Source organism: Poecilia formosa, unplaced genomic scaffold (assembly GCF_000485575.1).
Source record: "Poecilia formosa unplaced genomic scaffold, Poecilia_formosa-5.1.2 Scaffold27, whole genome shotgun sequence".
NCBI classification, from domain to species: Eukaryota; Metazoa; Chordata; class Actinopteri; order Cyprinodontiformes; family Poeciliidae; genus Poecilia; species Poecilia formosa.
Genome location: NW_006799966.1, coordinates 1,043,471 through 1,071,066, shown reverse-complemented (window position 1 = coordinate 1,071,066; position 27,596 = coordinate 1,043,471). Strand labels below are relative to the sequence as shown.

Below are 27,596 nucleotides of genomic sequence, written 5' to 3'. Positions count from 1 at the left end.
CAGGCTTGTCTTTTACTTTTCTCGCACTTCTCCTCATTTTACTCAAAATTTCTGCTCAAATTCTAGAAATTCTAGTTTTTGTCAGATTGACAGTTGCTGATGAATACAACTAATTACATTAAATCAAGTCAAATCCAAAATAAATAATAATAATACAAGCACGAGAACTTTAGCAAAGCAATGTCTGAATTTGGCCATTTGATCTTCAACTTAGCAGGGTAGTATTTGGAACATATTTATGACAAAATCCCCTTGGTGTACGTGTTGGTAAATGCAGTTAGTCACTGGACATCGCCACTCTCATCTAAGATGAAAGAATATGTGTTTTATGTTTTGGTACTTTTTATCAATGGCCATGGAAAGGCCTTCCAAACTCATACAGAATTATATGGAATGCAAACATAATGCTAAATAATTATTGAAATTTATTGATGCTCTTCAACTAATATATGAACATCTATTCTAAGAGTTGTATGTGTTTATTATAGACAGATGATATTCAGCATTAGTTTTCTTGACGTTTGTTTCGCAACACAATATAATTTAATAAGCCCCATTTATCATAACACTAACACACCAAATAAACGGCACTAGTTTCTTAACAAGCATCACCATGTGGTTAAATATATCTCACACCAGTTAAGTGAGCATCTGACATTTTAGTCCGTGTATTTTGCAATTTCTTTGTCGTCTGTCAGTTTTAGATTTGTGTTTTTGTGTATTTTGTACTTTGAGTTCCATCTTTTCCAATTGTTTTTTTTTTCCTACTCTGTTAATTTTCCCTTTAAACGTGTTTGACATTTAAGTGATAAGACTCACCTGTTTAATGCCCCTTTAATCGTTCTCCCAGTGTGTATGATTTTATTGATAACTAAGTCTTTGTCTGATTCTCCTATGGTTCATCCATAGTAACTACAGTTCAGTCCGTGGTATAATGAAGTTTTGAGCTGGATGAAACATTTTAAATTGTATTTTAATATTAGTCTTACAGTTTATGTACAGTACATAGTTCCACCCCCCTTGTACTTTGTCATAGTGCCACTGCCAATTCACTTCTTGTTCCAAAATATGGGGTATGGATCAGACAGAAACTTATGTGAGTGATTACACCATTTTTCATCAGTCAGGAGGGAACTTTAATTCACAACAGATGCAACTACCAAAAAATAAATAAATAAAAAAACAGCTCCAGTTCATCTCCAATGCATTCCGAGACTTAATTGGACATGAATTGTTCAATCGAATCAGTCCAAGACAAGCTAATTATGTTGGCAGATTCAAAGAGAATTGCAGTTCAGTCTTAGAGCTGAACAACATTAGGTAAAAATTCAATATGCGAGTTGATGAGTATTGCCATAACAATATTAGTTGAGATACTCGAATGAAAAAAAAAAAAGTTAATAACTTTCTCGTTTTAAATCATTGCAAAATACATTGAAGAAAATTAATAATCTATCCAAGATGTCCATCTCAATATTGTTTTATTGACAAATTGCTTCTGCTTTTGCTTTGACATTGAATAAAATTTGTAGTTTCTTTATGACCTCAACCCCATTTCACGTTCAAAGACATTTGTATGTTGCATTATACAAATAAGTATTGCCAAATACGTTATTCACATAAAGAACCTAAATGCATGCTACTTAAATAACTGGCTATTGCAGTCCAAGTAATATGCATAGTGATGAATTTGTGGAACTGTCTAATGTGATCTTAGTCACAACATAGAACATTTACTTTGTAATTCCCATTGATAAAATCTTATCAATCGGATGAGATAAAAGTATCTTGGTACACGTTAAGGTAAAACTTGTGTTGAGCAACAGAACATTAGCATTACAAAAGTGAGATGGCGAGAGGTGGATAACTTGATCTGAACATCTTGAAAACACCAAGAACAACAAATTATAAATCATTTTCTACCTTAAAATAATAATTAAAAAAAAAGTTTGATTATATAACTGTCATATTTGTGTTTTGTTTTTTTTCCCCTGACAGAATTAGTCCTACAAAGTAAATGGAAATGTGTGTATGTAGATGGACAGTTTATACTGATAACATGTTTGTTGGTGTGCAGTGAGTCTGAGACTTGAAGTCTGTGAGATCTAGTCTGACAGAAGAGCTGCTGTCTGTGATAGAAAGGCGTTCGATCACTCTCGACATGAAAACGTTCTGTGCGTAGAGCTCTGGAATCTAAACATGCGCCAAAGAGAAGGCAGCCCAGTCTAACAAATTGCTTTTTCTTTTATATTAAAGTCACAGCCATACATATGGTTCTTGTTTATGTGATTATAAAGCTAAGCAATGGTGCATAGCATATTACACTTGTAGAAAGACCACTTTTGCCATGTGAATTTTGAAAAGCAGAATATTTTTGCACTGTTGAGTGCTTTCGCATATGGCCAGGTCTGCATTGTTCTGCTGTGTGGGCAGGCAGCAGAAGCTTAAGTAGTGATTTATCACCTCGTCCTACGTCTCTTATTGTGCTCTATATCTCCATGTATTGACAGAAGGACTGGCAGATTTAGCGTCGCACATAATTCAAACCCAACAAACATGTTTCAGCTCATGTTATTTATCTATAGCTATATCTTTTAATTTGCATGCAGAGCTTTTTTTTTTGTTTGTTTCTTGCTTCTGTTTTTACGGAAGCACCCTGTGGTATTTTTACAAGATGATGTGGTATACTGTACAGTGAAGTGCTTGGAGAGTATTCCAGCTATGCAGAATGTGTTAAAAGCTGAATACAGCTGCATAGATGGCAAAAAAAGGTTTATTTCAGCAGCTCTTTTTCAGCCTTTTGAGAGAAGCCTCAGCGTGGCACATCCTTTTGATACCTGTATTTAGGTCACAGCTTTGGACTGTAAAAGGCTTGAATCATGTGTACATACGGTGCTTGGTGTGCTGGATGCATACACTTTGACATGTTCTGACTGCTCACCGGTTCTATGATCGTGTTAATCTAACTGTGCAACATCTGGAGTTTACTTCCTACTTTGTCTTGTGTTATACTTTTCTTTAAACTGTCAAACTTTGGTAATTAAGTTATCTACAGCCATCAGGATACTTTTCCAAAAAGGAAAATGAATCTTCTATACAGCTATATTTGAAAAAAAAAAAAAAGAAAAACGAAAATTATAAGATTTAATCATTCAGCATTTTTTTTTATTGATAAATGCACATTTTTCTTTTTAATAATTGGGGAATTATCAATAAAAGTGTAGTTTATTTATATGTAAGAAGAAAACGTTAGTGCCATAGGAAACAGCAGGAATAATCAAATCTTGATTGATTTGGATTTATAATATTTGAGTCATGTGTTTGAGCAGAATGAGGCTCCAGATTTTTGGGTTTGGAACTTGATCTCGGTCAGGCCAAAATGATCTGCTTTGGAAATAATTCCTCTCTTCTTTGCCCCTTGTTAGGCAGAGATACCGGATAAGCCTCTGAGCATTTGGACTGGGTCTCAGCCATCTGTGTGTTCAGCGGTGCTGTTCTTGAGCCACAACTCTTTTTGTCTGAAGCTGCATATTATCTTCTCTTGTGCATTGTGTGCCAGGGTCTATGTTTTGCCCCATTTGTTCTCGAACAATCAAGATACAAAGATGTTTTCCTGGAATTTTTGATTTGCCTTGCAGCCTGTCTTTATTTGGTGTTTAATCATTTTATTCAGGTTCATGATCCTAGTACTTCACAATGAGACATGATCCAATAATTTTTTGAATAAAAACAATCAGTGCTGTGCAGATACTTTTCAGCAGGGACATTAAAGCTGGTCAGAGTGGTCTTGTGATGAACTGAGCTGAATACAAGGCAACCCTGGATGAAAACCTGTCAGATGTAGCAGAAACATTGAGACTGGGACTGATGTTCGACTTCCTGCAATACAATAACCTTAAACATGCAGACTAATCTACAGTACGGTGGTTGACATAAAACATATTCACCCGTTAGACTGATCCGGTCACATTCCAGACCTAAATCCAATGGAGGAATCTTTTAAAAAATCTGAAAACTGCTATTTATTTCTTTATCCAGTTCAGTTTGAGCTTGAGCTACTTATGTAAAGGTTAGATATTTAACAGTAAACTGCAATTGAAATGTATTTCTACAGAGCACAGACTCAGATGTTTTACTTGTAAAAAAAAATAATAATTTGTAAAACCAAAACTTTTTAAGTATCTTCCACTTCAAAGTTACACAGCACAAGAATAAAAAAAAAAACAGTTTGAATACTTGTACAAATCACTGCATCTTTATATGTTCTGAATAGAAGCAGAATTGAATAGAAGCAACTCATTTTCAATCATTCAAACTCAAATACTAATTGATTGATCTACAGCTTTCATCTACACATAAATCGTGTCAAAGAATGGAAAATTATACTCTGTTCAAGCAGCTATTAACCTGTGATGAAAAAAAGAAATGTCCATGCAGAATGAGTTCAACAGAAAGGATTTGTGTTAATATTGAGGTCAAATGTTATTAAAATAAAATTGTAAAGGTCCTATCTTTCAAAGACAGATGAATTACAAAGAGACCGAAGTTGCGTATCAACATTTTTTTCCTCCGTATTTTTCACTGAAGCTGCCCAGCAAATGTGAGTACCAGAGATTGCGTTGTGAATATGATCCTCACCGTTGGGCCGTATAATCCCTCAGCCAGATTTTCTCTGGGATAAAACTGCCACCGCTGCCAACCTCTTTGGCAGAAAGTCGCCAGCTGGATGCAGCCCTGAAATGTAATTTAGCTACTTACAAAATAAAGTTGTTAAACTGTCAAAAAGCTCTGATGGGTTTGGGGGGAGCGGGGGCAACAAATCCATCCTAGGAGAACTGTGCTCACTGAAATTTGATTAATTGTGCTCCACATCATAACAGAACATGAAATTAGTGCACAGCATACATCACACTACGGGTGCGTCTGCAGGATTCTCTTTTTTTTTCCCCCTCCACCACGAAGAAGAATTGCATTAACGGTGCATTTCGTTCTGCTGTTGTTTATCTTATTTTTCTTCCACCAAATGCAAATTCAGATCAACATTATCACAGCATCAAAACATAGTGCCTTCATCTGCCTAATTGGAAACCACCCAGGGATATCCTGATGATTAAAGAGATACTCACCCTGCAAAATTACACTCCTTTTTCATTTCACATATTTCTGCGGAATAATTGATACTTTTATCTCATCGCCTCTCAAACGAGACAGCCTGCAAGGAAAACCGTTACTTTCTGGGTGATAGACGTGACTCAGTGCTATTAGAGCCTCAGATATTCTCCTTACAATGTGATTGTGCTATTAACATTCAGGGTTACAGTCTGCAAGACTGAAGAAAGCAGGTTCATAAACTGTTTTGCATTATGTTATTGTTACCTGAAGCTTTTTACCCATGGGAATATAATGTGTGTGTGTGCGTGTGTCCGTACACCCATAAATATATGCAAGGCACTATAGGTACAGACGTGTTTATTCTATAATAATGCATATATAGTAGCTTAGGAGGGATGTATAATAAATCTCTTGTCCTGCTCTGCTGCTAAACATGAGCACTAGTGATGGCCATATCACAATAAAATGAGGTCCTACCCTCGCTTATGGTCTCTGTTTTCATATGTGCAGAAAAGTTAAAAATAATGCAGTAACATATTTTTCACCATTTTATTTTTAGCTAACAAAACATAATGGAATACTTATAAAATGCATAGAAAAGACAACCTCTGTTCTTAGTGGAAGCAGGACTGAGACTGTTGTCCTTTCACATGTAGGATGGCATAGCTATTCAGCCTGCAGACCACAGCAGTAATGAAATGCATCTAAAGTGTTTCAGCACTGGTGTGAATGATAACAATATTATTATTATTTTTTTTTTACATAAAGTTTTTTTTTTTTTTTTCAATTTGCATGATGTCAAAAATTCCCATCTAATACTGATTTAAAATCTCCTTCCTCAGGTTGCTTAAAGTGGTTGAGGTTTTTTTTTTTTTTTTTTTGCATCCTTCATCTGTTTAATGCATTTATTTAGCTCCTCTGCCTCTTTGTGCTATTTTGTTTCCTGCCCGTCTTCATCTCCTCCCTCTTCATTCATCCGTCCATCCATCACCAAGGAGGCTGCCAGCGTCTGCCACGCAGCTTATCAAGTCTCGCAGCACTCCGGCTATGCTAATGTGCTGCTTGTGCTGACACAAACAGTCTGTGTTCCCTGTTTGTTGGGCTTAGCAGACAAAGAGTGATGCCCCTTCAGCAGCCCCCGCACATGTTTGGCATTTGTTTCCCTCAAAGCTCCTGCTCCTATTTTGGAGCCTCGTTTTCACATCAGTGGCTGCATTTCCTGTCCGAATGCAGATGTTCCTCCTCTGATGGTTCATAAACTGATTTAAAAAAAAAAAAAAAGCTCAACTGAGATATCGTTCTGTTTTCTTGGTGCTGCAGAAATTTGGATTTAAATTCTCCGCGCATCACTTGACACCGACCCTCACGTGTTCAAAACAGTCCAACCTTTCAAAAAGTGCTTTTTGACAGCTAAGACATGCTTTCATATTTCGACAAGATTTTTGCTTGATCATGCTGAGCAGCAGCTTGTGGGAGGTGAGTATCGGAATATCAGCTCTATAACTTCTGCATCAGCATATGTCTGGTAATAAATCATGCTCAGATTTCCCTTTCGGCTCATTTTGCTTTCGTGAAGCTGACTGATATGTGTTATAGAACAATGGAGATTTTTACTTCTGCCATTTCCCCAGTTCGCCCATCCTCCGAGTCACACTGTACAAAGTGAAGCAACAAAACAAAAGATGCGACACTTTGAAGCACAACAGCACTTAATGGAGAGTAGGGCTGCTTAAATACTGAAAACTTGACTCCTCAAAAATGACTTGATACCACGTTTGGTATCAAACATGGCATTAAATAACAAAACTAACGCATACTGTTCTTTTTTCAAAATGATATGAAAATGGTATGAAGACATGTTGCAAGTACTTTGAACATTTTTGCTATTCTCAATCCTGAATTTGTTTAGGAAAGTTTAACAGCTGTCCAAGATAAGCGTACACACCTTGCATTGTGATTCTTGGGGCATTTTTGTGATCACTACCTGCAGTCAAGCAGGCTTTGTGATCGATGAGAGGAGCAACTTTAGTTTTTTTTTTTTTTTTATGCCAAACTGGGAAGAAAGGTCAGATAACCCCAAAATGTACCCTTTTCTTCTCCTCTCCCTGCTTTTTGACTTTCTCATTCCTTGACTTCTCCTCTCCCTCCTTCTCAGTGTCAGCAGCAGTGTCCCAGTGATGATGAATATTTCAGATGTGGCCTCCAAATATATTCACACAGAGAGTTCAGTTCCTGCTTGATACATTTTTTTGTCCTTATTTATGACTAGGTATGAATCAAACATCTTATGATTCTGAAAGTCAAAGTAAGGCTGCCCAAAAAAACTGACCAAGGTAGGAGCTGCCACGAAACCGTTGTTTTCATTTCAAGTGACTAAATTGATGTATATAAAATTTTGACTAATCAAATGTTTTAGCTGACAAGGAGGGTGGTCTGTAAGCATTAAAAAGTTCTTTTTTTTTTTTTTGTCCGAAAGCATAATAACCTGAGCTAGAAATCTATAAACTATCCCATTTAAAAGATTTGTCAAACTTTATGTGGTGAAAGTTTGCATCCTCTGCAGCTCTGGGCTCTGATTAATATTTTACAGTTTTTGAGTTTAGACTTTTTATTTTTACCTCACATGTTAATTTATTTAGACCTTGTATTCGAAGCTGTCCTATAAAAATTTAGTCAAACCTTTAGGGTGAACATTTTGTAAACAAACAAATGCTGATAAAAGCAAAATAAATATTTGCCTATTTGGACTGCAGATAAGTGCAACCACTGTACAGATGCTATATTGAATTTTGAAGTGGCCAAAGGCTATTTTTGCTTTATGCTGTGTTCTGTGATGCTTCATTTTATACATTTAAACCCTAAAGAACCATAATCACAAACTCATGTTGAACAGTAGTGTTTGTTTAATGGATTAAATGAAATACAAAACATTATAGGAACTAATAAAAAGTTTAACACTCCAACTTTTGCTCTTTTGCTCTGTGTTACACATATATATATGGCAGCCATACCAGCAGTATTTTAAATTCCTTTTTAATTATGTTTCATAATTCAGAATATAATCTTCTGCTCTGCCTCCATATATTAAGTATGGCTTGACGGAAAACAGAAATTAGAAGGCGGATTCCAATAGCAAAGCCTTCGTCTGTTTCTGCCTACTCTTGCTTTCCCTTCCGTTCATTGTTTTCACTCTGCCCTCCTTTGTGTTCATTACTTTATCACTTTTTCCTTCTTCTCCAATTTCCTATTCCATTCATTCCTCCCTTTTCACCACTCCATCATCCTCGCCCTCCTCCCTCCACCGATCTACCCTGCCCCTCTCTTCTTTCAGGTCTTTCACAGCTCTCTGCTGAAATCGGATCTGTCACTGTGTCTTTGGAGACAGACACAGTGCGGTTGCCAGGGGTTTCAGCGCGGCAGAAAAGCAAAACTGCAGCTACATGAGTGCCGGTTTGGGCCAGAGGCCAAGCCTCTTCTGTTAGTCTCTGTGGCAGTGTCTCAGCATTTTGCGAATCGTCCTCTTGATAGGTTTATATCCGATAGAATATTGTCTTGTATATAAAAACAGTCTACAAAAAAAAAAACAGGAGCTACAAAGTTAATGATAAACAAAACTGGGCTTCATTCTCTGAGGATCTTGGATGCCTTTAGTAACATTTCTTTGATCTCCATCCATTTCTGTGTTGTGATTTGTCGCTGTGGAACTGCACCCACTTAGCTGTGAGATGTGTTTATGTACTTTTACAGTAGCGCAGATGAAATCTTAGTCAACATTTGGTGTAGGGGTATCTCCAGGAAAAATCTGTTTTTTATAATTTGGTTTTAGTGATTAGGGGCTATAAACGGACATTACAGTGTAGCAGCTTGCTCATTAACTACTAATTGGATTGTTAATTTGTAAAATATTTAATTTTGGCCATCTTAAAAGAGCTGGAGTAGTGTTTTAACATCACACTTTCACTCTGTATCCCTGCATAATGTTGCTGCACATATAATTTTTTTCTAGTAAAATTATGTCATCACAGTGAGGAAACAATGTGTTTTTGTTTTTTATTCGCTGTGTAAATCTCTAGTTTCTACTGCACCAGGCCAGCATGCAGTCCTGTGCAAATACTTATTAGGTAGAGCAACACATTTGCATAACAAAGGATAAGTTGTGCATAAAATGCAAAAGTCTGCATCAACTGAAGTTTCCTCAAATTCATTTTGGAGATGAAGAAAAGCATATTGCTTCTGAGTTTATTATACTTTTAAATCTCCATTTCTGTTTTTCAGTTTAAACATTGCTGTTCATTAAAGCTGCAAACCTTATCAGCCTTTTTGTGTTTGCTTTGTTAAAAAAACAACTAAAAAATAAGTCTTTTTTTGTATTTCTTCCTGTGTTTGTTGTATTTTTTGCTCTGGCAGTTAAAATTGATTGTGTTTAATTGTTTTGTTTTTTTTTCTTTGAGCGTGGTTTGTCTGGAATATTTGGATTTCATGTAATCTTTAGATTTTCTTTTCATTTGGAGATTACTGTAGCAGTTTCTCAGATTTCAGCTGTAAGTAATTATCTGTAGCAAACTGTAAATTGTTACCATTTTTAAGTCTGCCTCAGTTTGTTCATGGGGAACCGCACATTTAACCTTTATTAAGATCTAGATCACTTTGCTAATTATGAATTTTAGAACAACAGAAATCACACAAATTTCTCCTGCTTTAATCTAACATTTTGAGAATAAATTTTAGGTCTTTGTGAAGTTCTCTGCATCCCTCCTTCATTCAGTTTCATTACTCATTTCGGCATTGGCAAAAATGCTTTGATTTTATTTATTCACTGCTTTCTTTTGAACGCGTGAGCTTGCTTGTGTGTGTTTACTTATCGGTGTGATGTGTTCAGGATTTTATATCCACGCACAGCTGGATGCATGTGGATGGCCTTTAACGGTGACAGACAGACGAAAGAAATTCCTAGAAGAAGGAAATGAGATTAAAGGAGGGGAAGATCGAGACAGATGTAAACAGAGGGAGGCTGATACTCTGATGGATTTAAGTGCATCTGTGTTTAAGAGTGTGTCTGCTGACACTTGCAAACACACACATGCATAGTATCAAAGTTTGCCTTTAAGAAACGTCAAACGTCAGCTTCTTTGGCTTCAATTATGTGCGAGTATGATTTTTTTTGTTTGTTTTTTTTCTATAAGCTTGTCTCATCATTTTTAAACTTTCATAAAAAAAATGTTTGTATTTAGACAAACATTCAGAGTTGACATTTTGCTGTCACACATTTTACCATAATGAGTACATGTTTCAAAATTGTGTGCCTCAACATACAAAACTACCCTCACCACCCACGCAGGCACACATTACACCAGGCAATAATTTACCTGTTGCTACATATATAATACTTTTCAGAAGCCCTTCTTCCAAAACACTTTAAGGGGGATTAAGATGCCTTTTCGCCGTCTTTGTGCATTTTCTGAAAGAGCCGAGGAATCAAGAGGGGTTAAAATCAAGTGAGGTTTGCAAAGCCCTGCATCAGCTGACTTGTGAAGGGATAAACTGGCGTAGGGACTCAAGCGATGTAACGCTGACAGATGGTCTGCACATTCATGCATCTGCCCATTTGTCCTGGCTTTAAAAGGTGAATGATGGATCTGTGAGGGATGTCATTTTAATCATAAAATAGTCATTGTTATGACCCTTAAGTGCTAGAAATATGGTGTTCATGTATGTTTCTATTTTTGATTAATCCCAGTTTCTTTGCTCAGATCTTGCAATGTAAGTCTATTTCTTGTTAGTTGATTTATTCTCAGTCTTTGCTTTGGAATTGTTTCCTTAGATTAGTGGTTCTGTTTACTGTTTGCCGGTTTCAAGGTTTTTCTCTTTTTTGTTTTTCATTTTGCCCTCAGTCTGTTCTCAGCTGTTTCCTATCCCTTTACTTCCCTCTGTGTGCACTCTCACCTGCTTTACATTTTCACATGATTAGCTACTTTGGTTTCATTGTCCTTTCCTTCTTTCCCTCAGTATTTAAACTCATCAGTTTGTTCTGTTTCTTACAAATGATAAAACTGCAAATGTCTAGTATCTTCGCACATTTTTGCGCTTTTTCTGACTTCACTTCAATCTATTCCCTGATACTAAGAGAAATGACTTCACTTAGTAAGAATGTCTGCACTGAGTATTGTTGTCAGCACAGCTTGGGAGTTCCTACAATAATGTGTTCCCTGATTGGAAAAATACGTCTTTTCATATATATTTTTTATAGATTTATATTTATGATTGTTTTTTCGATTTGTATATTTATAATTAATTTACATCATGTTGATACTTGTGATGTTGATCCTGTGATAAACAGGGGACCTTTTCACAGTAAAAAATGAGTAACCTGCTTAGATGCACCCCTCCTTACTAAACAGGATAAAACAACTGTCGAAAGGTATGCTTATTTATTTATTTATTTATTTATTTATTTATTTATTTAAAGACTCATTAATCACTCAGTAATGGACCAGTAACAACTCATTTCTCCTGTATAATGCTGTGTCCTTGCAAGATGATAAACACCTGCATGGTTATGGACCGGAGCTCCCTGCTCCGTTTCTGTTCCACTAAAGCTGCCAAACCATGCTGAGCAGCAGAGCCTTGGAGTCCTCAAGCATTTGGTTGTGGCTGCCACAGGATCCTCTGAGCATCCTGTTTGGACTGTGTGTTTGTCTTTGCTTGGGTCAGCAGCATTTGTGCCAACGAGTACAGAGGTTTACCAGCTGGACAGTGGCTGTGAGACCTGTGGGTTCTCTGCCAAATAACACTCACTCAGATGCTCATATCTGCATTTACGTGCACAAGCAGCAGCATGCTGCCACGTACCGCGGATTCCTCTGCCAGTCATGCATAGAGAACGCTGTATGTGGTGTGCATAACAATGAAAACTTGTACTGAGGGGAAATTTGGAGCTTTGTTTAAGAGGTTATTCCTCTTAAACAAAGAGGAATAACCTCTTTGAATAGGTTATTGATTGATTACTTTGAATAGTTGATTTCTAAGTGAGAAAAACCAAAGATGGTTGGCATGATTAATTCTTTAAGAAATTAAATTGATAATTGTTTATTTGACAAAAGGAAATAAATCTATTTTATTGACAAAATGGCAGCACACTGTTTTTTAACTAGATGATAATTTTTCTAAATGGAACATTTACCATTTTCAAATTTGGATTTTCATCGGATTAGATCCCAGAACTTTGAACCTAGAAATCGGCATTCCTCAGAATAATAATTTTTGATAGCTGGATTACTTTTCCGTGTAATGTATTCTTAGAAACTCTCCTCGGAATGTCAGAGGGGGGTTATTTTAAAAACTGTCATTTTCAGCTGTTGGCTGACAATTTTGAAAAATAAACATAAATAGAGAATCATCTAAATTAGATAAAGATGTGGAGATGGAGATACAAGAATAATAAACACCTAACACCTTTTGATGTTTATTTTTGAGACAACGTGCTTTTAATTGGGTATTTTTTAAGAAGACAGTATGTCCTAAGTCCACATTTAAAACTCTTGTTAAGTCTAAACTATGAACAAAATATACATATGAATTTGTCATAAATTGAAATGAAAACTACAGCAGCAAGACTGCAGTGTAATGAAAGAAAAAAAGAAAAGCCGCTGTCATTCAAGTGATGTGTTGCCATGGCATTTGGCTCAGGACCTGAAAATCTCCTTCACTTTGTGTTTGTCGTTTACTTTCTGTTTCCTCACCCATTTCGTTTTCTCCTCCTCTGTCTTCCCCTCGACCCCGCGCCTTTGTTGTCCAGCTGCTATTCTTCAATAACTGACACTTTATCACTTGTATTTCACAGCCTTTACTTCCTTTATTCTTTTTTATCTTGGGTTTTTCTCGTATCGCCAGGACATGTATCCTCCATCTGTTTTATGCATCCAGCCTCTTCCGTTTCATCAGTGAACATTTTGGGGCTTGTGGATTTTTGCCATTAGGTGCTTTTTTTTTTCTTTTTTTTTTACCTCGCCAGTTTGTGTAATGATCTGTAACACCCGTGCTGAGTAGTAGCACTCCAGCAAATGCTGATAAAAGTATTGTTTTGCCATGTAAGAAGCTCCACAATCAAATGATTTCCTATTTAGAATCAGCACTCTTATCTTTTCCCACTGTAATTAGCTTGATCGAGCTGCTTAAAATTCACGCTCATTAATGAGAGCTCTTGTTTGGGCTTGTTTATATGCACACAACTTGTTTGTCTTGCATCACACCAGAAAACACATCCTGATGATCAGAGATAGTTGCTCAACCAATTTGTGGCTGGGAGCGTGTCTGAACATGGGAACAAAGGAAATCCAAAAAGCTGCCTTAGCGGCAGAGCTGCGGTCTTTCAGATCAAAGAATGAAAATTGTTCTAGATTATTTCATTGAAGTTACATTTGCTTTGACACATAAAATATGCACCACAATGCAGTAAAACAGCATCTTCGCCTGGTTAATTTAAACATTTCTGCGTATTTTCATTGTGTTTATAATTAAGCCCTTATAACATCTTAATTATACATTTATAACCTATTATTGGTCAGTGCATATGCTTGTCAAACAATTGCTGCCATTTATAACGTAGAGCTTTATTAAGGTCAGTGTCCAAATTTGAGCTAATCTTAACTGTAGAAACAGATGTCCCTTTCATGTGTTGTTTATACTGACCTCTATGCAGGACAGTTCAATCGCCTTCTCTACCTCCGTTTCCAATTTCTTGTATTTATCATACAAAACCTTTAATACTGTCAGGCCTCTTTGTTATTCTTCTCATATTTCTTCTTAAAGATATTGTTAAAAAGCATATAATTGAAGCCCATTTAAATGTCCCCCAGGAAGATGATGCAGAGCCATTATATTGCAAAGCTGGGCTTTTTCTAGAACATTCATGCTTAAAAATAATGGGACTGAAAAAAAATATATATGTGCAATGCTTTGAAAACTATTTATATCCCTTGGGTATAAAATACTGTTGTAACATATGGATATTTCCTTAGACAAATACAAAAATATGATCTTATTTGTATTTAAAAGCTCTCCTTTAAAAATGAATCAATCCCAAAACAGACTCTTGAGTCCAGTTCTTTGATCCTCATTTCTTACTGTCTGGTTAGGCATCATCAGTGGTTCTGCCAGCAAAGCACAAGTTGTTTGATGCTTATACTTGGCTTACCGATACACTATGAGCAACATGAAAATGGGATTTCAACTCAAACAGAACACAGGGGGGCAGCAGATGTGCTGCCGCAACATGCAACAAAACTTAATTTAAAGCCAATATGATCTAAGCTAACAGCTTTCCCATCACAACACAAGGACGGCCAGGCAGAATCCCAGCTGGACCTACTGGGAGTTTGGTGTTAATAACCAAAACATAAACATACATTTTTAAAGAAAGAAGTGAAACAAAGAGATCATAAAAACCTTAGATTTAAAGTTTCAGGTCAAAATTGCATCTAAGTTTTTTTGCAAAGATGCCAAACAGTGCATCACCAGCCAAACTTAAGCCTTTTATTGAGAGAAAAAGATAAGTATTTATTGTGGCATCATTGTTAAAATCCTGATGAGCTCTGGTCCAAACTGGCCCTTGGGCAGTTCATACCCACACACGTCCTCAATTTCAAACCCATGTACTTAACACTTGCCTGTCAGTGTATTCCTCTTGATGTTTGAGCACTTTGATAAAGTATAAATATGAATAATTATAAAAATACTCAAATCTCGTGTACGATTTACTTTTATGTAATGTGTAAGTATTATTTTCTGAATTGCTTTAAATTACACTGTTTCCATTGGTTGCTGTTCCCATCCTTGTTTTGTGCCAAACAACTCTATTATTAGAAATTAGGAGTCGTAATCAAACCAAAAGTAATTTTGAAGATCATCCAAAAGGATATTTTGAGCATCATGTCTGGTGATCAAAAGTAAAACTGTAAATGGACCAGTATTGATTAGTCTGCAAGCAGTCGATTCCTGTTGCAACACTTGGCCCAGCTATTATCCTTTAACATTTGTGCGTGCGAGGACTGAGGCAAACGTAGAGGAGGCAAATGATACAAGTTTTACGTGTGTGGGGTCGGTTGGACCCCATTTCTACATACAAGGGTTTAAATAAAAAGTAACATTTTGGGATCGCGTTTGCGTCTTCAACTTGTTGAACCTCAAGGTCAGTCAGTGCCCACATTGCTGCTGCTCCTCCTGCACCATTCCACCATCCTTCTTGAAAAATATCCCAAGATAGTTGAAATCTTCCACTTGAGGTGGATTCCAGAAACAATTCACCTTTTACTATTGAAAGATTATGGCCTCTGGTCCTGATGTTTCCCGGCACAGGCTGCTTGTGAAAGAAGGAAAACATTTTCATGCAAACCTGCTTGACGGGATCCTTTTTATAAAATCCATGTTTTCTTTGCTTGTCATTGGGTTTTCATTTTCTAGCTGCAGCTACATGACAGCAAAGCCATCAATCTGCTGGTGTCACCTCCTTCCCTCAAACCCTTTGTGCTCGGTGTTGGTGAGCTCTGAATAAACTGCTGGTAACCTTTTTATCCTGTGTGTGTACATTGATTGTTGCATGTACACACACATTCCCACCAACGAAAGGTGATGTTTTTCTTTTTTTTTTGTTTGCTTTTTTTTTTTGCATCTCTCACAGTGATTCTTAGATGCCAATAATCCCCTGAGCCAACAAACAAGCACTCACACACAGCTGGGATTGTACATGGCCTTTGGCTTTAATGATTTCCTCAATCCTCTACAGTGATTCCTGAAAGGATGTGAAGAGGAGGGGCTGCGGGGGTATTTTAACAAAACAAAAAGAGATGAGAAGCTTTGAAGTTTATTGGTTTAAAAACTTTCTTGCCCTTTTTGTCTTTGCTTTCTTTTGTCATCTTTTTTTTCTTCCTTCCTTTTTTCTTTTTCATCGAGCTGGAAAGAATAGCAATTATCACCCAGAGCTGGTGGAAGCACTTGTAAATGATTGAAAGAGAAGAGGTGGGAGAGAGTGGACAGTCTAATAAGATCTGGAGAGCTGAAAGTCTCCATTGATACTCTGTTTCAGCAGCATGATGCCTCCTTTTTTTATCCATTCATCCTGCGTTCTCTTCTCGTTTCTTCTCTTGTGCACTCTTTCTTGAACTTGCGCTCTCCACTCTTCCGGAGGCAAAAACAAACCCAAACGCAATTATAAACTCTGGACATTTCTCGGAAAACTGACCTTGGTGCTGCTTTGGATGTCACTTTAGCACACAAAGGCTCAAAAACTGTCAGAACAGGAGCGCTGAGGAACAAATCGCCTGCTGTGTGGGTTTGCATGATCAGATGGCCTGAACTGTTGTACTTCAAGGACATCACAAACCGTTCACACTCTTTGAACTTTTCCACATTTTCCCTCGTTACAACCGCAGACTTCCATGGATTTTTATTATTTTATGTGATAGATCAACACAAACCAGGGCATGAGTATGGGGTGGAAGGAAAAATGTTTTAACATTATCTAAAAAAAACAATAAATCCCTCATGTCTAGTCTCTTTTAATCTCATACCCCTAAATATAATTCACTCCATTAAATTGTTGTAGAAGTCACCTTTTTTGTAAACTGAGTTACTTTGTGTGTAATTTATTCTTAGAGTGACTGAGGCTGTTTTATGAAGAAGAAATTGCATCATGAAGACCAAAGCACACAACAGGCTCACAGATCTAAAATAAGGACATTTCTGAAGAGATGACAAAGCCACTGGGATCTACTGGTCAAGTCATGCCACACATCTGCTAAGTGGTTTTAAAAGCACATTTGAATTAACATGTTCATTCCACCCATTTTATATGAACTGTTGAGGATGCTTGTAATGGTGAAAAAAAAAAATCATATAAACTCAAATTCAAAGAAAAAACAAAAAAAAAAAACAAATTCATATAAACTCAAATTCAAAGTGACATTTTTTTTTCTTCTATATTTTTCAAAATGGGAAAAGAGCAGGGCCATGAAATTCTACCACAGTAAACAATTAGTTTACCTTCTGGTGTTTTGCACATCAGTTCAGTACCATTAAATGTGGAAAATGCCGTACCTATTAATGGGCCTCAGAATAAAGAACAAACCTGTTAAAAAGCCTAATAGACCTGTTAAGAACAGTAACCGGTGGAGCTGAGGGAACCTGACAGCGACCCAGAGGGAAAAAGACATGTTAGGGATGTCTGCAATAACTCATCGATCTTTCTGCTTTGACATACGAGTTGGTATTTGGTGAGGATGGCAGAACAAATCAGCAACACACGGCAGGAGGAAAGAAACAGAAGCAGACAAACAGCAATAACTCTGTGAACAGCTGCCGTATCAGACGGAGAACCAACCTGAGTGCTCCCGTTTTCTGCTTCTTCTTGACCCAGGCTGAATCATAGCCTTAAATAAACCCCACATGCTGTTTGCGTGTGTGTGTGTGCGTGCGTGCGTGTGTGTGTGTGTGTGTGTGTGTGTGTGTGCGCTTAGTTCTTCTGGTGTGCTCAAACTGTACTGTGTCTGTACATGTGGAGCTAACCTCACGGCCTTGAGATATAGCTCATAATTATTGTCTGTGTGTGTGTGTGTATTACCATATATATTTGCAGACAGCGCACTGTTGAATCCCTTGGTGCAGCGGGTGTCCCAGATAAAGCAATCACACAGCCTGATTTTCTAATGTATTACTGTAATATCACTACATATACACACAAAACATTATTGTGTGGAATGTATTTGTGTTGGATAATTTGAATAATGTGTAAATTATATGAAAGCTCTAGCTTATCATCACATTTCTCAATCAATTTTACCTCAAACCACATTCATATACTTTTATTGTTCATAATGCAAATTTGCTCTGTCTGTCATTTACATGTGCCTACACAGTCTTCTGATTCAACTGAGGAAATTACAGTTTGAAGGCTTATTTGTGTTTCAGCTGCATAGCTAATAGCTTACAAAGTATATTAGCTACTGAAGTGCTCTGCTGTTAAAGGTAAAATCTTACAGAAGAACTTTTGTGACATCAGAGCCAATTGTCCCCTCTTTACTCTGGGCTATGTGCCCTCTTTACACATAGCCCTCTTTACAATGAGATGATCCAATGGGCATCCTAGGCAGAGGCACAGGAGCTGTTGCTCTTCATCAGAATTATATAACTGTTCAAGTGCATTTATGAAAATCATAGTAACCTGCTACCTTACCTTTTTATAAGTGAGAAGTGCTTAGCTAGTCATTGACTTATGAACGAGTCTGAATTGTACAGTTGCACTGATGGAGGTGAGCTGAAGCAGGCTGCAGTTATGTAAACCAGGGAGTTGCACTACAATGTGTGGTGTTAATATTGTTTCTGTCGATTTAGAAATGAGATTTTACAGTAAATTGTATTTAAATCCAGTATCTACAAGGTGTAAGTGGGGCAGTGGGGAAAGGGGTGGTGTTCTCTTTTTTTGATGGGTTGATTTCATTAGACTGTTACATAAAAATCCAATAAGATATATGAAACTTGTTGTTTTAATGTAGAAAGACATGCAAAATGTGTAGCATTCATAATATTAATGCAAGCCAGTGTAGTTTTGCAGTCTCTGTTACCCTTGAAAACAAAGTTCTCAAGCCAGATTGCCTGATTATTACTCAAAATATCCGGTGTCATAAATTAATATCTATATTAATATATATTTTTTTAATTTAATCTTTATTCATAATACTTTTCTCACAAACTTTCTCTTGCCTATTCCCTACTGAGTAAGTTAATAGTTGTGTGATATTTAACTAAAATGAAAATAATAAACTTAACTTTGAGAGTTCAGGCTGTGCCTTGCATGGCATTGTGGTTGCAGGCTTGCTTGTATCACTTTTATAATTTACTGATAATGAATCTCAGAGTGAGAATACTTAATGCATACTTCAGAGACGCTGAAACATTTTCTCGCCATTAGTCTGAATACACAATCTCAAACACGCAGAAACGCACATGCATATGTAATATTTTGAACATTAAATAAATCATGGATAAATTAGTTTGATTCGACTCTTTGGCGGTAGAGCAGTGGAGACTAAATATTTTTCATGTTTTATTTTGAGTAACTTCAAAGTTTGTCTGTCTTTTTTAAACAATATGTGTCTTTAATAGCCTGTGTATCTAATTTAGCTATGCATTTTCAGGAGTGCATTTTTAGTATTGTAGCTGCTCACAGTCCCATGCTGCATGTGCAGCATCTCTTTCAAGCTAATAGCTCTATCTTTCCCTTGTGCCCTCAGTTGCAGTTCTTCCTCAGCTCATTTATTTCAATTTCTTCTGTTTTTTTTCCCCACCATAGATGTCTTTGTTGTCTTTCCCATTTTGTAACTCTTCTCTCCTTTTTCCCTCTTTTTGACTTCAGTGGGGCGCTTGCTGATAGAGTTCAGTTCCCAGATGACAATGGAAAGACTGCAGAAAGAAAACCCAAACGTCACAGAGGGAGGCCGATACAAGCCGCCTGACTGCCGGCCGAGATGGAAGGTCTGTGGCTCTTTTTCTGTCTGATCGTTGTGTTTTTTCATGCTTTGTTTTTATACTGATTAAAAGTGTTCAAACTAGTAGATTTTTCAAAATCATCTCTTACAATGGATATACTTAAACACATTATGTGTGGCACAAAACAAAATTAGCATGAAAGACATCTTATTTGATTGAGTTGTCTTGAAATTTATTGTTAAATGTATTGATTTAGAATGTAGAAATGTATTGAATATAATGGATCATAATATGATAATATAAATATCCTTTTTTTTATCCCACACTGGGGAAATTCGGGTGTTTCAGCATCAATGTAAAGATAAGTGGATGCATGCATATTCGCACAAGGTAAACACAGAAACAAGAAGACCTGTACAGGGCATATTTATAACACAGCCATTAAAAAAATAACAGAGATTAAAAACAATTTGCAACTGAGTAGGTTAATTTAAAGAAAAAGTGTTTATTTGTCTATAAAAAAGTAGCAAGTATCTGTTATCAAAAAATGAAAAAAATGCTTTTCTGCTCCCAATAAACATATTACCTTCCTAAAAATAGCCTGAATGTTTTCTCCTGCCGAGCAAAACCATCTCATCTACCCCTCTCTTTCCTTACGTAAATTTGTAAGGAAATTTACGTAAATTTCCTTGGACATATTTATTGGACAAAATATGTCCAATAAGATAATCAAAACGGATAATTAATCCGTTTTCAATGTGTTCTTAAGCAATATTTCTCTTTAACATAAACACTGTTAGAATTTATGTTAGAATCAAACACTAGATAAATCATTCAAAAGTCAAGATATTATCATTGCATCAACGAAGTAAAATTATTTGACTTTTTAATAACAGAAATCAAGAACCACTGTTTTCAATAAAGAGGATAATTTGTTATTTGGCCTTACCTGAACTAGAACTGAGATCTTTTCTTTTAATATCATTTTCTAAAGTTAACATTGTGGGAGTCTATTTGGAGTCTCGCTTTTCATCAAGATGTCCTCCAACCAGAAACATTTGACCAAGACTGGCACAACAGTATCTTATTTTCCTTTCTCTACATTCTGGTTCCATTCTCATAACTTTAACAAGTAAAAGCCTAAATTCTGGTGTGAAATATAAATCTGTTTGCCATAAAGGCATTTTTGCTTTTCTCCCAGGTTCATTGTTAAGTATTGTTGTTATGACTAATTGCTAACTCTGAAGAATTATCCCTTTTCAACTTCTGTGGCTGATATAGAAATAATCTCTATGTATCACAAGACAAGATATTCCGAATTGAAACCCCTAAATCTCTTATCCCATTATATAGAGAAAAGAAGCTACGCAATTATTTCGCTATAGCAAACCATGAGACAAACCCCATAGTATCTCAAGATGATATCTTAATATTTTTCAAATATGCCTGTTTTCAGCTTGTATACGCTTAAGTATCTCATATATAAAATATTTTTAACAAAACTTTCAACCATCTCTGGATCAGCGATAAATCAACTCTGAAACAAAATAACTAAACCAAGATTTTCCCTGACTAGATATTTTAATAGAATGTGAGAAAACACGTTTTTTTTCATAAGTGAGCATGAATATGCATTTATTGATCAGTCTAAAAACATAGTTTTTTTCTTAACAGGTACATTAAAAAAAAAAAACACTTCTTATTAAATTACAACGTAATGTTTTGCACCGCAAACATGCATCCTGGCATTTTTCTTTTCTTTTTTTTTTGCTGCTGTGACATTTGCCACCAACTTGTACATTTCTGCAGAACAATCACACCCACACCTGACAACAGCAGCACCAAACAATCATGTTTCCTCTCAATAGGACCATTATAAATGTTTGGGGAGAAGGACAAATAGGTCCGAGGTGTTCCCAAACAATAATCTGATGACTTGTATAACCCAGGTATTTTTTGTTGACACTTTGATACCCCAGAAATCTCCCAGTCAGATTTTTTTGTGCCGTATATGTGCTATTAATATGTCATTAAACCTCTCAAAAGTGCATCTACATTTTCGTAATATTTTATTAAGTTACAAAATAACTTTAGGGTATTTTCCTAAGTATTTTGTTTAATTTGACAGACCATCTGAAAGTATAGCATAATTGTGAAATGGAGAGAAAATGACACATGGTTTTCCAATTACAAATAAAAAAAAAAAATGGGAAAAGTGTATGTATTTAGAGCCTAACACCTTAATAGCTCTAAATAAAATCCACTACAATCAATTGCCTTTAGAATTTACCTAATTAAACCACAAAGAATAGGGCTGCATAATAAGAATGGAAAATTTGTGACGTCATTGTTGAATTCTAGAATATTAATAATGATTATGATTAATCACTAGCTGATTACATTTTCTTCATTACAAGGTCACCACCAAGGGTTGTTAGTTTTAAAATTTCATCCACTTAAAATCCACAAAAAGTCCAGAAATTGATGACAGAATCTATTCAACTGGCCAAATATATTGTTTACAGGCAGAATGTAAATGAAAGACATTTAAAATACATCATCCTGCCAAATATTCTCTCCAAGCAGTCATCTTACCTATTTCAGTGCCCACATCAATACTGTGATAGATTGTGACTCGAAGATTGTGTAAATGTAATGAAAACAATCATTCATTTTTCTTCAACCTTATAAATGTGCCCTACTTTGCGTAGACTTGTCATTTAACATCTTAACAAGATGAAAACTTTTAAGGCAATGCAGGATGAACCATTTCAAATGCTTATCTAAGTTTTGTTTCTGGTGGACACGAGGTTAGTGTGGATTAAAACAAAACTCAGTTTTTCAATGTTTTCCTGCTTTGATTTTCTCAGTTGGTCTTATTGTTCAGTGGCTGGTGATGAAATGAGGACATCTTGTGCACAAAAGGTTACAGATAACAAACAGGTGATTACATAAGTTCGGCGTCTTTGTTCTGCAGGTTGCCATCATTATCCCATTCCGTCACAGAGAAAATCACCTGAAGTACTGGCTCCACTATCTCCACCCGATCCTCAGACGGCAGAAGATTGACTACGGCATCTACATCATCAACCAGGTAGGGTGCCGAGAGTCTGGATGCTGTCATGCAAACCCAATGATTAGGATGTGGCCTGTCTGAGTTAAAATAATGTGTGGATGTCAGAGCTAAAAAATAAGATCAGCAAGAGATCTAATGGCATCAGGATCAAGATGAAGCCAACCAGACATGCAGTGTTTAACACCTGTCTCATTCCCAATGTGATAAAAAGTCGAACATCATGAACTTCTGGGTTTGTCACGGACGGCAGGAAACACTACAGAACCTAGTAGTTAAAATCTTAAAAGTAGTTTGATCATTTTGAAAAAAAAAACATTCTCTTTTTTCCCAGTTGGTATGTAGACAGCAGGTGGAAGTGATGCAGAAATTGCTGTTTGCGATACGTTTGTGTAACTGTGGATCTGGTCAGAGTGCAAGCACAGTACCACAAGAGCAGCATTCACTTTCTACAAGGATGTGCGCAGTGTGTCAAATTCTTAATAAGAAATCCATGAAACATATTTTTCTTTAAAGATTCAATTGATAAAGCACCACATTATTACCACCTGTGGTACTTGAGTTCAAACTGTTCACTAATCAGTTTATTGCCTCGGAGTTGCCAACTGCTGGACAGCGTACATACGTTGTAGCCTGCTTGGGGGAATCTGCTAAACACAATCATCCATAATGGAACTGTTGCCTGAACAAGCTCTGTCAGGTTATATTATGGAAGGATATTAGGAGAACTGCAATCATTGTCAATTATTTGAAATTATTACAGTAGTTGACAAATCGAACGTGGAAACTCGGAGTAAATTATGATGCAAGCGCCTGAACTCCTAAGGTCTGCTCTCTCCCTTTCTCATCTCATGTTTTTAAGGCTTTCTCCTAAAAGTAGAACTGAACCTCAGAGCAAATGTCCAACCTCTTCCCTTTCAAAATCATTAGTTCAACAGAGGGATTTTAAATACTTTTTATGACATTGTGTGTGATTTTTCCACGCTACGTTAGGCGAGAATTCGTCTTCTTCTGCATTATGGGTAATGAGATCTCCTTCCTGGCCTTTCACTCCCCTGTGGGATTTGTGCAATGCCTTAATCACTCCCTCTGTGGAAAGGACCTTTTGGTTCCGCTTGCCCTGCTGTGCTCTGTTCTTCAAAATTCATGACACTTGCACTGCCTTTCCTTCATTTGTACACTTTTTTTGTGTGTGTGTATGTGTGTCTACAAATACTTCTTATGTCAAATGAGTGAATGTCTGTTCACCTCTAAACAAAAGGACTGTAACATTTTCAGCAAAAGTGAAAAGGTCCTGAATGTGGACAATCAGTAAGTTAGATATTAGATTAAATCAGAAAATTAAAATTATAAATTGGTGTAAAACACCCATAGACCAAAGCTTTAACATGAGCTCCTTGTAAATTTGGGAAATATGCACAAAAGCTTTAAACATTTAGAAAACGTAAACACAAATATAAAGAAAAGAAGAATGGAATGAATAAAAGAAAAACAACAATGGAAAACAAATGTCAGAAAATAGGAAAAATTGAGGAAGGAGAGAAGTAACATGAATGACTGAAAAGGGATTTTGTGCCTTGTCCAAGGACAGCTTTCCAATCACACTAAGGCACTCCCACACTGCAAGGCCCACTGTTTATTCACCAGGCTGCTGCACCCTCCTGTTACAGATCAGCCTTCCGACTGATGTAATGTCACATTACAAGGTAGTTAATTTTGACCCTCAGCAGCATCTTCAGCTCCGTCACCTCCACTTCAGACAAACACTAATTCACTGCCTGACTGCAATTATCTGTTAAACCATCAACATTCGCTCCAGTCGGTGACTTGGGGTTCAGGGTCTGCACAGTTTGAAGTAGAAGAGCCTTTCATGTCATTTTTGAAGTAGTTTTTTTTTTTTTTTTTACTTGCTGGGTTGTAATGAAGGGTTTTCTCACGGCGTAGTGACATCATCAGCACTCCATATTTGAGCAGAGGCTAAAATCATTAAGCCAGACGTCCAGCTGTTGAGGACTGTTGCTGGATTTAGTCCTTGTGTTTCTGTCCTCGTGTTTTCTGTCTGGATGCTGTCTATGAATGACAATAATACCACAGATCTTAAAAGGAAAAGGTTAAGCTGGAACCTTTTTATAGGCTGTTCCCAACATTTTCAATCTATTAAATGAGATGATACAGAAATTGCCAGATTGATTTGAGTTTTCTCTGGGCTGTTTATGGTATAATCCCGCAGTGACAACAGACCTGTTTTCAAGTCACTTCCACTTAAGCTTTAATTTTTACATATGGGTTATGCTGTGGTACTTGTCTTTCAATCATGTTTTTTAAAGTCTTTGTTTAGTCTGTCTGGGCTTGAGCTACATATTTTTTATTCTTTTGGTCCTGTATGTCCTGGACTCAGTTTGTAAAACTGGTTTACTGCGATTTTTCTTTTTTGTTACTATTATTTCAGCAGATTTGTTTTTCAATTAAATTGTACTTTTCCAACTTAAAAAGAATGAAATAAGAGTAGCGCATTTTTTAAAAACGTACAAAATGATAAACTTGAATTCAATATTTCAATAAAATTATCAAAGTGGACTTTTGCTAAACATCATGTGGAAAACAAAACATGAAGAGGTTCTTCCGTGTTTGGCTTATTAGAAGAAAATCGTAAAATGTCAGTAGTTTTGTTTTGTCTTAGTCCAGAAATACATCATACAATTTGGACTTTTGGGGCTTAGTGAATTGAATCAAACATTTCCATTTAGTCAGGACTCTCAGTTAAACGTCTTGGCCATTTCCCACTGATTATGAGATGAGCAAAGCAGGTAGATGCTTTAAAGGGATTGGCAGGAAGGCAGATGGAGAGGAACCAAATCAAAAGGACAGGGGTGGGATTTTGATGACAAGAGCTCCTAATGTGTTTGACACGATGAACGATTAAAGCTTTACAGTGGCTGACACTTTGCGAGAGTTCACAGCAGAGCATTTTTCTATCGTGCTCAGTCAGGTGTTAAATGAGTACAAGTCTGGACCGTTTTAACACAGATTCACCGAGGATGGTTGAGGCGAGCGTGTTTGTCTGATAGTGGTGGGGGTAAGTGTTAATCATGTTTTGCCTTGCAGTCTTATCCAGGCTAACAGATCAAGACAGTCTCGTGCTCGGTGTTGAAACAGGTTTTTGCAGAAAGAAGGCCTTTCTGTGAAATAAAAGACACAGGTTATGAGCTAATTGAAATATTAGACATTCCAGGTTTTCACACACCTTGATTATGTTAAACGAAAGGCTTGAGCCTAAGATGACAGTCGCTTTACCGTAATAAAATAATAAGATTGATGATTATTCCTGCTGTCGTGGTAAAACAAATTTGTTTTTGTTTTTTTTATAATGGCATAACAAAAATCCACTTTGTTTATCATGTCTTTAAAATGACGTTAACAAAATAGCAGTCTGTCCCATTCGCTGCCCTGGAGCTATAAACAAGATTGCATTTTAACTCTGAATGACTCAGTTCATTCTTTTTCTACAGTGTATGGAGGGGAAACATACTACTTAGAGATGCTCCCTTTCTCCCTTCAGGCCCAGTCTGTTCTAATCTGTTGGCTCTAATGGCCTGAACCAACAACACCCACCCAGCATTTCACATCGTCTCTGCTACAATTCATTCGGTGAGAACAGGTTAAATGAGGTACAACATAAGCGCACACCTCTCAAGTACGGGAAAAGTGATCAACATTGATCACAACAGGAAATGACTCTTAAGCAACAGCAAGTCTTCATTCAATACCTTTTGTACATTCTGTCTTTTTTTCCTCAGCCTCTGACAGGTCAGTTAGGAACAACAAAATTATTTAAATTTGATAAATGCCCAAATAATTAACAAGATGATTTTTCAAGAATTTCTCCTGATGCCCTGAGATGTTACTTTAATATTTTCCCATGATGCTTCATCCCATAATGTTTTTGAGGTGCTCAACTCTCCCCTGAAACAAAACATCCACACATGGCTTGTCACAAAATGCACATTTGGGCCAAACACTGCAATTTTAGTTTCATCAGAGCACATCATATGTCTTAACTAATTACATTTACGTGTCCCTTGGTGTATCAATTATATGTTTTTTATGTGTGTATTTTGAGGTGCTGGCATCTTTCTCTCTGAGTGGCCTTCTAGATCTTACTGGCACAGAACTTGTTTCGGCTAATGAGTGTGTTATATGATTTGTTCACAAATTCCTTTTAATTTTATTCAGGGGTCGATGAGCACATTTCACACCAAGTGGATTGATCTCTGGGACAAAGAACAGAAAGGCTGAATATTGGAATTAAATTTTTCTGTCTGTGTGTTCATTATTTTGGTGCCTCGTTTGATCACACCTGACAATGTCTTGTGAATTACAATTTGCTCTGAGAGGTTTTAAGATTTTCCTTTCTGCTGTTTGAGCCAACCCGCTGCCCCTACTTGGCTTCAGCTGGACATAGCCATCATCTCGCTCTCTGAAAACTGGTACATTGTGTGGGCGTTGCAGAGGGATCATGCTGAAAGTGATGTAGCAACCTTGCTGTTCTGCCCTGCTGCTCTCTGTCCTCTCTGCCTGCTGAAAACGAGGACCAGTATTTGTTGGCTACCGGCTCAGTGTGTAAACTGGAGAAAAGCCCAGAAATAAGCTGAAAGTGTGAGGCAGGGAAAGAAAGATGAAAACAAGTCAGGTGAGGAAAAAGTGAGTAGGAGAGGTTGGAGACGGGTGATGGGGTGGATAACAGAGGTGATGATGGAGGAAGGACCATCTGCTGTTTGGATTTATTTTCATTGGGAAAGATTAAGGTTAATCCAAAACTCAGAATCAGTATTGATTTATTAATTATAATAACCTAGAGCAGAAGAAGATATCTAGAAAGTGGAAGTCGCTTTCCTTTCTGTTGTTAACATTTAATTAGTTACGATTAGATACA

General features: G+C 36.7%; 1 protein-coding gene across 1 annotated transcript in view; it reads left to right on the top strand.

The window, feature by feature from the left end:
• b4galt2 (UDP-Gal:betaGlcNAc beta 1,4- galactosyltransferase, polypeptide 2) overlaps positions 1 to 27,596 on the top strand; it is a 171,942-nt gene that overhangs the window by 57,518 nt on the left and 86,828 nt on the right. The window contains exons 3-4 of the mRNA XM_007548574.2: positions 19,517 to 19,635; positions 22,568 to 22,684. Of these exons, the coding sequence (XP_007548636.1) occupies positions 19,517 to 19,635; positions 22,568 to 22,684 (236 nt within the window). The remainder of the gene's footprint in view (positions 1 to 19,516; positions 19,636 to 22,567; positions 22,685 to 27,596) is intronic.